A 13,486-nucleotide genomic window follows, 5' to 3' on the forward strand; every position below is an offset into this window, starting at 1 on the left:
TGGCGGGCTCCCACTTCATTCTTTTTTTTTTTTTTTTTTTAATCTTTATTTTTTTCTAATTTTTTTTTTACAACTTTATTGGAGTATAATTGCTTCACAATGGTGTATTAGTTTCTGCTTTGTAACAAAGTGAATCAGTTATACATATACATCTGTTCCCATATCCCTTCCCTCTTGCGTCTCCCTCCCTCCCACCCTCCCTATCCCACCCCTCTAGGTGGTCACAAAGCACTTAGCTGATCTCCCTGTGCTATGCGGCTGCTTCCCACTAGCTATTTACCTTATGTTTGGTAGTGTATATATGTCCATGCCTCTCTCTCGCTTTGTCACAGCTTACCCTTCCCCCTCCCCATATCCTCAAGTCCATTCTCAAGTAGGTCTGTGTCTTTATTCCTGTTTTACCCCTAGGTTCTTCATGACATTTTCCCCCCTTAAATTCCATATATATGTGTTAGCATACGGTATTTGTCTTTCTCTTTCTGACTTACTTCACTCTGTATGACAGACTCTAGGTCTATCCACCCCATTACAAATAGCTCAATTTCGTTTCTTTTTCCCACTTCATTCTGATGTCCTCTCTCTCTTATTAGAGCTCACCACACTGGCACATGCAGCAGCCAGGCAGCCGCGTACTAACAGACATTCCAGCAAGTCAGGAAACTTGAGTTTTTCTTCCCTGGCTTTGAGGCTAACTGACTGTGATCTTGAACAAGTCAAGTAACTTCCCTGAGCTTTCATTCCCGCTTCCATAAAATGGAGCAGCTGGACTAACTCTCCACGGGTCTATGTGTGTAGTGGGAGCTCCTTAGAGATGGCGTCACACCTTCTTCTTCTCGGGAGCCACCACCTGCAAATACTGGGCATACATTACGGACTCAGATGCTCACTGAATGTGTGTATGAATAAATGACTCTTCTTAGAGCAACAGGAAGCATGGAATCAATCAACAAGCATTTGTGAATGTCTACTACGTATACTGTAGAGTGGGGAAACCAAATAACAGTGGGAAAATGGTTATTTCTCCCACTTTCCCCTTACCTCCTTCCTGGAGAAGGAACTTTGTAAGTCACAAAGACTGTGCTTACACAACTAAAATTCTCAAGATGAGCTCTAATTAGTTGTCAATATTAACAAGAGAAGAGTCTGACTCTTTTCCAGGGAGAAGCCACATCAGTGGTTTACATCAGACCAAGCGCAGACCGAGCCTCCAACTCGAGGACAATCTCCACTGCTTAGCACAGTGCCTGCCGCCTGCAGACGCTTTATAAATTTTGTAGTAGCAAAGTCTACAATCAACTCTCCAACATGTCCATAGGCAGAAATAATCTGAAATTGAGAGGGTAAGAATGAACAAACAAAAACCACGGCTGGCCTCTTCCCTCCTCTTGGCTGGAACAAAAGTCACACCACCTTTACTCACTCCTGCCTGGAGGAGCCAGGGAGGACTTCCTGTTAACCTTCCTCTCAGCCCCATAAATATCACCCAGCACTTAAGCCCAGCCTCCCCCCCAATCTTTGAACCCATTTCCTGAAGCCTCTGGAATGAGTCACACTCGGTAAGCGCTGATGGTGTGTACCCTCAATGTTTGCTCCAAGTAGTATCACTTCCTCTCGCTTTGGGCTGTTTCCAGACAAGGTCTGAAACAAGAGCCCCAGCAGCCTGGGCAAACACCTTCCCCGCTGTGGCTCCCGTTTCTCAAACCCTCTTGGACATGAAGCCTTGAGGGTCTTCCACCAACCCAGTTCCCTCTCCTTTAGGCGGGGGCCACGAGGCCACAGCCACCTGCCTGACCACCAACAAGGAGGCCTGCTTTGACCCAGTGCTCCAGGCCGGGGTTCGGGGCAAGAGAGAAGAGCCTCTCCTCCTTGATCCTCTCTGCTTCCCTCCTGATGTGGCCACAGAATTGGAGGAAATTGTCAACAGTGGGGACACGGCAACTTCCCAGACAACAACTCTGCTATTGCTGATCCAAGGACGGGAGTGGGGAGGACAGAGGGGAAACACGGCGTGTGACTCTCTCTTTGCCCTTAGCATTCTCCTTCCCGCCAGATACTCAGCTAGAAAATGTCACTCACATGTATAAGGAAACTCAAACAAGGAAAAAGACTTGGGGAAGAAATCATAGCACATTGCGGGGGTAGAGAGGCGGGAGGGAGGAGGGGAGGGGCTGAGAACTGCTGCCAAGTTATCGGTCACCCTCTCATGTTCCCAAGAATAGGCTTCACTCCTTCTCATTGGCCACTTTTACCTTCCAGATTCCCATAAATCACACGGTCCAGTTACCTGATGAGACCAGCGTCACTTGGCCATTCTCACCCTCTAACGGAAACACTGGCCTGGGAGTAAAGCGCAGACCCCCAGGCCACGTACCACGCACGGCCTGAGCCACTCCAAGAACCCGGGACCCTCTCACTGGGAACCTTCCACACTCTTCAAGCAACGCGCAGCAGCACCAACAGTTGAAATGAAAGTTCTAATCTCTTCCCTCCTTCTGTTGCTGCCACTAATGCTGGTGTCCACGGTCCACAGCAGCTCAAATCCAGGTAAAAAAAATTTTTTTTTCTATGAAAGATAAAGAGGGGGGAGAAACATGGCAAAACAGAAAAGAACATGACCACACATGCAGTAAAATGTAGCCCCTTTAGGTTTCAGGGATTAGGAGCAAGTTAGCCTGTCTCAGTGCCCGTTTCCTCACTTACAAAAGGAAAGAACTGTACATAAATCCAAAGAGTGTTGTGAGAGTTAAAGAAGCCCGTGTGTATGGAAGTGTCTGCAACTGTAGCTGGCGGGGGAGAAAACAAGAATGGCCCAACAAAGATTAGCGGCCTCACCTGCCCCCCAGTCCCTGTTCTAGAGAGTCATGAATGTCCCCAGGGCCAGGCTCGGAGGCAGTGGTGGGAGGGTGTTGCAGGCAACTGTACAACCACAGACAATAAGTCATCCTCGACCGTATTCTTTACAGTGCCCCAGATGTGCCCCAACAATTTTTAATGCTATTTCATGGTATGGTGATAAACTAGAAAAATCACACCACCAGGTAGTACCCATGTTTGAAACTGTAGCCACGCCAAGCCCTGTTTGAACAGCTCACCTTTGGGAAGCAGACCCTGGGTTAGGGGTTCCGAATCGGCTCCACTTTTCACTACAGCTGAAGTGGCCTAGCCCTTAGCAGAACAGCTGTGCGGAAGAGGCCTCATCCCGACCTAGGTCTGCACTCGAGGGGAACATCTCCCCAAGGGCTACTTTGAGGTGAAATAGCTTTGTTATATACTGAGCATCAACTCTGTCCTAAAATCAGGAGTTCTCCCTACTCCACCCCCATTTCCAACGTTCCCTCCCTTATAGAGAGAGCTCTCTGGAAGCTGCTGGGCCCCCCGGCCCTGGGGCCTAGACCACCATTCTGGAAGGGAAGGCTTTTCCACCACTAGGACAGACACCAAGGCCAGAGTCCTCGGCCTGGATTCCAAGCTGCAGTCCACCCCTCCGCGCACTAAGTGCTCTGTGCTCCACTCAGCGAGGCCTCGGGCTGCTCCCGAGCTGCTCTTGCGCTTTCCCACCAGCTCAGCTTCGCTCACAAAACCCACCCCACGCCCCCTCCTCCCACAGCCTCCCTTGATTCGTCCCAGGACCACACGGGAGCCCTCCTGCCTGTGAACAAGCTCAACCCTAACTCGACTCTCTGCGCTTTTCATGTTCTCCCTTAAGCTGAGGTGTTGGTGTGCCTCTCCCACCTCCACCCCTGCCCTTCTACACTGTAGCCTCCCCTCGGGCACAATCTGCTGTATTGTTTCCACATCCCTCACACTATCCCGCACGGTGCTCAGTAAATATTTGCAAAGTGAAAGAATAAATCCTCAGGTTTCTGAGCTCAAAATGTTGCCCTTAGGAGAATCGACACCCGCGTTTCATAGCAGGCCCACTGACATTAGAGCTGGATAATTCCTTGTTGTGAGGACGGGGGGCTGTTCTGTGCTTTGTAACCTGTTTAACAACATCTGCGTGGCCTCCACCTGCTAGAAGCCAAGAGCAGTCTCTCCCCTCCCACCCTGCCCCGCTCAGTTCGTACAGCCAAAAATATCTGCAGACATTGCCAAATGTCCCCTGGAGGGGGAACCACTGCCCAGTGGGGCCACTGCTCTCTACCAATAATTCTCAAACATGGCGACACGTTTAGACTCACCTGGACCTTGAGACTCAGACTTGAATTGAGGGGAACCGCGATCCAAATCCTGGCTCCATCACTTACTTTGAAATCCTGGACAAGATGCTTAACATTTTTCAGCCTCAGTTTTATCTTCTTAAAATGAATAAAATACCACTTAGCGTGTGCAACTGTTCTAACGAGTCAACGATTGATAATGTGAACTTAGTAAGGGTTCAGTCAATCAGGTGAGTAAAGTAGCTACTAAGGCAAAAAGGCAATGAGTTGGGGAAAACTCACTGAGCTGCCAGTTGGCACAATTACAAACCAGAGGGGACCGGTGGTGGCCGGGCTCAATTCTTGTTTCCCAGGCAAAGGGAGTTTGCAATGCTGGACCAAGTCTGGCGAGAAGAAATAAAACACTACACGGCCCTCCCACCCCAAAATTCTCCAAATAAAATCTGATCTTGCTTTATCTCTTCAAATAACCACATACATGTTTAATATGCTTTTCACAGGGAAGAGGGAAAAAAAAAGAGAACCCATGACAATGTTAAGAAATAAATTACTTACAATAATAGAATACTCATTCCTTGTAAGATTTTACTTATTAATTATACAATTATTTATAATAAACAGCTCCCATGTGTTAAACAATTCCATGTGGCTGGCTTCTCCTAAGCACTTATACATACTACTTCATTGTGTCCTCACAGAAATGTAGTGTACTTTTTTATTTTTAACTTTTCATTTTTCAGACTTAAAAATGTTGTGAAAAGAATCAGAGTTCCAATAGATCCAAAAACCCCACCCAGTTTTTTTCAAATAACACCGTATATAACCATAATATGATTATCAAAACCAGAAAATTAGCAATGATACAATCTATTAACTAATGTACAAATTTTCAGAATTTGCTAATCATCCATTGACGTCCTTTTCCTGGTCAGAATCCAATCCAGGATCCTACACTGAAGAAAGGCATCATCACTCCTGGTATCCTCCAATCTAGGCACTTTCTCAGCTTTCCTTGTCTTTCAGGACCCTGACATTTTTAAGAATACTGTCAGTTATTTTGTAGAATGTGCCTCAATTTGGGCTTATGGGATGTTTCCTCATGACTAAATTCAGATTATGCATTTCTGGCACTGATACCACAGAAGCGATACTTGCCCTCTCAGCACAGCACATCAGAAGGCCCACGATAACAAGATCTCTCATGATGGGTGATGTTGCGTTTGAACACTGGGTAAGGTGGTGTCCATAAAGGTACTATCTTCTCATTGTAGTTAATAAGTATCCTGTGGAGAGATACTTTGCGACTATGCAAATAGCCTGTTTCTTCTCATCATATTTTTGCCCGTTAATTTTTAAAATCCATTGATGATTCTTGCCTACAACAGGTATTATAGAGTCTTAGCAAAGCAGTGATTTTCTACTCCCATCATTCCCTCTACGTTTATTAATTAAGATTCTACTATAAGAAGGAGCTGTTCCTTCTCTCCCATTTATTTAGGTATTCCATTATTTATTTTTATAAGTAAAGACTTGGGGATATTTGTGGATTATAATCTATTACTATCCTTATTCACCACGGTGCTCACATTGTCCCAAAGCTGGCCACTGAGCTCCAGGTGGCTATGGTGTCTTTTTGACATGTCATTGCTTTAGCAGTTCCTGACTTTCTCACACCACGAGATGTTCCAGGCTCATCTTGTACTTCCCCTCCGCAGCCCTGGAGTCATCCATTTGTCCACGGAGCCCTGGTTCCTTTCATGGGGGAACGATATTCACAAACCTTGGGCACTTAGGTATTGCCCATGGCTACTAGGGCTATTGCGTCTAGGCCCTCTGGTGGACAGATGTGTGCATACACACACCAATGTACTTTTTTTAGCCCCGTTTTATTGGATTGGGCAAAAAGTTCATTCGGGTAAGATGTTACAAAAAACCCGAACAAACATTTTGGCCGACCCAATACAAATTATGTAAATGAGGCACAGAAAAGGTAAGCAGCTTGTCCAAAATCACAATGCTAGTAAGTAGTGGAAATGAGAAGTCAAAATAATAACAGAGCTACTGCAAAACCTAACAAGTGGAAGTAACTTCTTTACACAGACAAGTCAGCAAAAAGCAGTAAGCCTAATACTCCAGCATAGACACTCCCTTTGGGAAATAACTAGAAGTCTGCAATAATAACCACAATAATACCCATTGGGTACTGAGCACCTACTTGGGCACCAGGCCCCAGTAGCTCCTTTATTCCTAACAACACTGCAAGGTGGATACTAATATCCACTCTTTACAAACCAGAGAACCAAAGATCGTAGAAGCTAAGTGACTTCTCCCAGACTACAGAGTTAACTGACAGAGCAAACAGTTGACCCCAGGTCTGCCTGGATATAAAGCCCATGCTATTCTACTGTATTAATATTATCCAAAGCTGATTTTACGTAGAACAGAAGTAAGCTTTTACTTTAATAGTTATATGTTTATTTTAGTGCATGTTAGAAGAACAATCTAAGCATGTATCAAACCCATAATCTCACAGATAACATTGCATAGGATGAAGCTCTTATGTAAATTAAATTTATTTAGAAAAAAGTATCAAGTGAATAGTAGAAAAGGTGGTATAATTTATAGCAAAAATCAATAAGGTGGTCCAAAAATGTCTGACTGACACTTGGAGGACATAATATTATAGTAACACCTTCATTTTCAGTTACACCGTGAAGTTAGGGTCATGTAGGGCTGCAGAAAGAACAGCAGACGAGCCTTGGACCAAGGTTTTAGCTCCAGGTGTGTCACCATTACCTTTGTGAACTTGGGCATTTCATTTGCTCTCTCTAGGCCTCAGTTTTCTCACCTGAAAATAAAAGAGATGGTGATTTAGTTAATCAGTACAATGCTTTAAAAACAACTTGGTAATGATATCAAGAAACATAAAACTGTTCATAACTTTTGACCCAGTAATTCCATTTGGGGAAACCTTGCCCAAGGCAGCAATCCAACATTTGGAAGACAGTTACAAGCACAAAGAAATTTATCAATCTCCAAAAATAAAACAATCTAAATATTCAGCAATGAGAGAAGAGTTAAATAATCAGAAACACATATACTTGAGAGTGTTATGCAGTCATTCAAAATGTCTGTTATAAATGTTGTAGGAAAACACAGGAACAAGCTTATAAAGTGAAAAAAAGAAATTGGCTCATATACTATGGTTATCACTTCATTAAAAAATTATATGCAGGGACTTCCCTGGTGGCGCAGTGGTTATGAATCCACCTGCCAGTGCAGGGGACACAGTTTCAAGGCCTAGTCCAGGAAGATCCCACGTGCCGCGGAGCAACTAAGCCCGTGAGCCACAACTACTGAGCCCGCGTGCCACAACCACTGAAGCCCGCACACCTAGAGCCCGTGATCCACAATAAGAGAAGCCACTGCAATGAGAAGCCCGCGCACCACGACAAAGAGTAGCCCCCGCTCGCCGCAACTAGAGAAAGCCCACGGGCAGCAACAAAGACCCAACGCAGCCAAAAATAAATAAATTAAATAAGTAATTTTTTTAAAAAATTATATGCAGGAAACACACCCAAATTGCAACAGCTAATAAGGGTAAAGATTTCTTCATTTTTACTTTACACATTTTCTCTAATATAGTTATATTGCATTAAAAACGAAAAAGAAAAACTTCTCAGTGAAGGGGTTCCACTAATAATCTCCAAGTTTCCTTCTGGCTCTAATATTCTGTGGCTTTTCTCTGGAACCAGAAGTAGAGGTCAGGTGACAGTGATATAGTAGAAAAGTTTAGACAGCTGGGGTTATGCCCGTTGAAATTACTTTAACGCCACTCTAAATAGCACATGAAAACACTTGGAAACCAGCACTTGGAGAAATGATGCAACACCCTTCATCTGTGTGGCAGGAGGGCAGAAAGAGTCTGGGAAATAGGAGAGCGGGATTGAACCGGATGCTGCTCTAAGGGCCCTCTCTGGACACCTTGTTCCTCCGCTTATCAAACAAACATTTACCACATGTCTACCATGTGTCACGAGCCATGTAGCTGAATGACCACTGAGCCATTGATTCAGAGTCTAGTGAGGAAGAAAAATTTTTAGTTTGCTAGGACCGCCATAACAAAATACCACGGACTGGGAGGCTTAAACAACAGCAACTTATTTTCTCACAATTCTGGTGGCTGGAAGTCAAAGATCCATGCGTCAGCAACTTTGGTTTCTTCTGAGGCCTCTCTCCTTGGCTTACAGATGGCCATCTCCTTGCTATTTCCTCACCTGGTCATTCCTCTGTGCATGTACATGCCTGGTGTCTCTTTGTGTGCCCAAGTCTCTTCTCCTTATAAGGACTCCAGTCAGATTGGATTAGAGCCCAACCATCGGGGCCTCATTTTAACTTAATCATCTCTTTAAAGGCCCTATCCTCAAATACAGTCATTCCGAGTTATTAAGGGTTAGGGCTTCAATGAGTTTTAGGGGGCCAAAGTTCAGTCCACAACACATTTCAAACAACAAACTATAACTGTGCAAGGATAGAGCTGTATTCGAATGTGATGGGGAAACATGGGAAACCGTAATTAATTCTGGCAGGAAATATGAGCAACTCCTGTACAGAGGAAGCATCATCTGGACCCAGTTCTAGCTCAAGAATCTCTATAAACCATCATACTTGATTGTCATAAAAATATTTTAGGTATCACAAAATGGGAATAAGATAGCATCAGGTGGTAAGACAGACTTGAATAGAGGCCAAAAGAGGAATGGATTTGTTGCAGAGGAACAAAGGTAAATACCATCCTCTTATAGTTGAACTGGGATTATGGATTCAAATACATCCGAAGGTGGAGGTCCGGTGAAGCTCCTGACTGGTTTATGGAATAATCTACTCCTTGCTCTCCTTCCTTAGGTCATGAGGATTTTAATGTGTGTAGGGGGGGATCTTAATGGGGGGAGGTTGTAAGGTGTTGATTAACCCCTACCTATGGTCCTCTCTTCCATCCAGAAGCCATTCTTTCTCCACCTGCCTCCAGCTAAGCTTTTCTTTAGGCCAGATTTTAAACCTCAATTCCTTATCCATTTAAAATACTCCTCTCTTGAAGCACCCTAGATCCCTGAGTAAAAAGGAAGAGCAATGGAGTTATGCTGACCTCGGTAGCACGATGATGGGGGACCAATTCTCTTGGCCCCTTCCCTTTCCAGTGACTGGAAGTGACCAGTTTCCTTCCCACAGGGATTGCCAGAGGCCATAGGGACCAACGCCAGCCTTCTGGGAGGTGGCTCCAGGACGGAGGCCAAGAATGTGAGTGCAAAGGTCAGTAATCCAGTATCGACAACAGCAGCGATGCACCATCAGATCCCAACTTGCTCCCTTGAGTCCCTCTGGGACCAGAGCAGATGTTATCTGAGCTGACCTCATCCTCTCCCCTCTCCACAAGACCATCACATGCAGCACCAACACTTATTTTCTTTCTGAGTCTTAGGCAAGAGCTGGACTCCTCCAAGGTCCAAAGGGGAGCTGGCTGAATCTCTGGCTGCCCCCTCTCCCTTACCCTCTTTTCCCCAACAACCCAGGGCTGCCTTCCAAGTCTTTCCTGGATGCCATTCTCAACCTTATTTTACTCACAGGTAGACTGAAATCAGAGAGGCAAAACGGCTTGCTTGAGGTAAAGCAGCCACTAAAAGGCAGACACCTAGGTCTTATTCCTTATTTTTCAGTCTCCCTAATGATACCCTGATGCCTCCTCCAAACCTGCCACCAAATCCTTGCCCATACTGGTCAGGCAAACAACTTAGAGACCCTAGTGCTCATATAACTGGATATCTCCACTGTTCTGTGTTTTGACCCTTTCCCACACCCACTGCAGTATGAAAACGAATCTAGAGGCAAGGAAGATGGCAAGTAAAGTCCTGCCTCAAACATATTAACCCTTCTAAGCAGCAACTCCCTTATTTCAGATTGGTTCCTGAGAGCCTGTAAAAGAAAACTCATGGCAGTGCCTGGGCTGCCCAAGAAGCCGTGTCCCTGTGATCATTTCAAGGGCAGAGTGAAGAAAACCAGTAAGTTCCAAAAGAATGACCTTCCTTAAACCACAGTCACTCTGTGGAATCAACTAGGGCTGAAGCAGGGGTTGAGAAGAGACAAGAGAAATGAAATGAAGACCAGGATAAGCACACTTCTCAGCCCTTTGTACTCAGTGTTAACTTGTGGGGAAATAGGAAGAGAAAGAAAAGCAAAATGCAATTCTCCTAATACTAGAGAGGCTTAACCAAATTCCTTAATGATAGAATACCATTGCTTATCAAAGTGGAGGCAGATGGGGCTGTTGGGGACCTGGTCATTGATCTCTGACAATGACACCGGTGTTGGTGTCAAACAATATGTGATTCCTCCCTAGTCTAGGTATAATTAAATGTCATATAAAAAGAATATTGGCGGGCTTCCCTGGTGGCGCAGTGGTTGAGAGTCTGCCTGCCGATACAGGGGACACGAGTTCGTGCCCCAGTCCGGGAAGATCCCACATGCCACAGAGCAGCTGGGCCCGTGAGCCATGGCCGCTGAGCCTGTGCGCCCGAAGCCTGTGCTCCGCAACGGGAGAGGCCACAACAGTGAGAGGCCCACGTAACGCAAAAATAATAATAATAATAATAATTAAGTAGGTCATTATATGTTGATTGGAAAGATGTCCACAATATAGTAAGTGAATAAAAGGTGCAGAGACCCCCTATTTCAAGCCCATCACAAAAATAAATGTCAGTGAATTAAAGGTCTAAATTTGAAAGACAAACTTACAAGGGAATATTGGAGACTATATTCATGACCTTGGGGTAGGAAAGGATTTCTTAAACAGGTAACAAAAATTATAAGTCATAAAGGAAAAGATTAATAAATTTGACTTTATTGAAATTAAGAAATTTTGGTCATCAAAAGAAAATGACAAGAAGAAGAGTAGGGGTATGTCTGCAAATATTAATATCAATAAAGGATTAATATTCAGACTGATAAGGAATTCCTATAGATCCATGAGAGGAAGGCAGGAAACACAACAAATAGGCAAAAGAGTTGAGTAGGCACTTCAGAGACAAGAAATCCTAATAGCTAATAAACATGTGAAATGGCACTCAACCTTACTAGTAACTGGGAAAATATGAGTTAAAATCAAACAGAGGGACTTCCCTGGTGGCACAGTGATTAAGAATCTGCCTGCCAACGCAGGGGACATGGGTTCGAGCCCTGGTCCAGGAAGAGCCCACATGCCACAGAGCAACTAAGCCCGTGCACCACAACTACTGAGCCTGCGCTCTACAGCCCGTGCTCCACAACAAGAGAAGCCACCACAATGAGAAGCCCGCACACTGCAACGAAGACCCAACGCAGCCAAAAATAAATAAATAAATTTATTTTTAAAAACCCAGATCACTCCACATCATAAGATTGGCAACAACTTTTTTTGAATTTTTGAATTTTGTTTTATTTATTTTTTTATACAGCAGGTTCTTATTAGTCACCCACTTTATACATATTAGTGTATATACGTCAATCCCAAGGATTGGCAACAATTTTAATGTCTGATAATTCCATGTATTGTCAGAGAGTAGAACAGAGAAACTATCATCTCCTGCTAAAGGGAGTGTAAATTGGTAAATCATTTTGAGAAAGTGCTGGTAGTTATCTACTAAAGTTTAATCTCTGTGACCAAGCAACTCCACTCTTAGCAATTCCGTACTCAAAAGGAATGTTGCTTATGTACATTGGAAGAAATGAACAAGGATTTCATAGCAGGATTGTTTATAACCATCCCAAACTGAAAATTGGTCAGTGAATAAATAAGTAGTAGTATATTTGAATATTATATATCTGTGAGAATGAACAATAATAAAGCAACATAATGTTGAGTAAAAGAGAAAAAAATAAGAGAGAATAGTTATAGCATGATTTAATATACATAAAGTTTAAAATAAGGCAAAATTAAACTAAATTATATAGGAATGTATAGGTAGGTGGTAAAGCCATAAAGAAAAGAAAATAATGCTTACTGCAAAAGTGGGGATTACCATTGTGAGGGGGAGAGGGAGGATAGTGATCAGATGAGGAGGAGGGTTGCTGGTAGTATTCTAGTTCCAGGCCTAGGTAGTAGTTTCATGAATATTTCTTTGTAACTACTTATTGAACGGCACATTTAAGTCTTAAGGACTTCCATAGACGTGCCATAATAAAAGATTTGTTAAAGGAACATAGCAAAAACAATATGTATAGGATAAGCTCATTTTGTGTGTGTGTTTTTTAACTAATTTATTTATTTTTGCTGTGTTGGGTCTTCGTTTCTGTGCGAGGGCTTTCTCTAGTTGTGGCGAGCAGGGTCCACTCTTCATCGTGATGCGCGGGCCTCTCACTATAGCGGCCTCTCTTGTTGCGGAGCACAGGCTCCAGACGCACAGGCTCAGTAGTTGTGGCTCACGGGCCTAGTTGCTCTGCGGCATGTAGGATCCTCCCAGACCAGGGCTCGAACACATGTCCCCTGCATTAGCAGGCAGATTCTCAACCACTGCGCCACCAGGGAAGCCCCTCATTTTGTTTTTTAAAGTGAACTATTATGTTTATATACAAAAATGTATGGAAAACTATGTAGCAAACAAGTAACAACAGTTAGCTCTACAGAATGAGGAGTAGCAGCTGGGGTTGGGGCATCCTTTAACTTTTTACTGGACATACTTTTTCATTTTAATTTTTTCCATTAGATGAGTCTTTCTTTTAACATTTTAAAAGCTCTCATAAAAAATAAATTCTAAAAATGTTTTTAACAGTAGTCTCTCCCTTTTCTTTTTACCCTAGGACACCAAAGACACCACAAGAAGCCAACCAAACCCTCCAGAGCCTACCAGCAATTTCTCAGACGATGTCAGCTGGCAAGTTTTGCTCTGCCCTTATAGGAGCTCTGAGAGCCCACCGTCCCGATAAAACATTCTGTCAACAAGGCAGTGAGTGCACCTAGAAGATGCTCTTCTCCCACCTCAAGCTCCCCATCCCTGTCCCCACTCCCAAAAAGCATGTTCCCCATGATTATTGCCCCCTCTAGTGGCTTCTTTTCTTGTCAGTCTTTTCCTGGGGCCTCCCCTTACCCAGGCTTTAACTTACTTACCGGGAATCTCTGGTTGCCTAGCTGGTCCCACTGGATCTTAAATACAACCAGACAAGTAGTAAACAAAAGTCAATAAATATATTTAAATGTAATAGGTCAAAATCATTTTCAAATGGGGTCTGGAAACTCACATTCAATCCAGACAACCCACTTTACCCTGTTCATTCCAAACTCAATCCAGATTATACAC

The 13,486-nt window shown here is 43.9% G+C and overlaps 1 protein-coding gene across 1 annotated transcript; it reads left to right on the forward strand.

The window, feature by feature from the left end:
* Positions 1-2,465: 2,465 nt before the first annotated feature.
* On the forward strand, positions 2,466-13,087 carry CXCL17 (C-X-C motif chemokine ligand 17). Its single transcript, XM_060085581.1, has 4 exons — positions 2,466-2,544; positions 9,390-9,470; positions 10,115-10,216; positions 12,990-13,087. Exons 1-4 carry the CDS (start codon positions 2,466-2,468, stop codon positions 13,085-13,087), a joined length of 360 nt encoding a protein of 119 aa, XP_059941564.1.
* Positions 13,088-13,486: the final 399 nt, after the last annotated feature.

This window comes from Mesoplodon densirostris, chromosome 19 (assembly GCF_025265405.1).
Source record: "Mesoplodon densirostris isolate mMesDen1 chromosome 19, mMesDen1 primary haplotype, whole genome shotgun sequence".
In the NCBI taxonomy this organism is placed as follows: domain Eukaryota; kingdom Metazoa; phylum Chordata; class Mammalia; order Artiodactyla; family Ziphiidae; genus Mesoplodon; species Mesoplodon densirostris.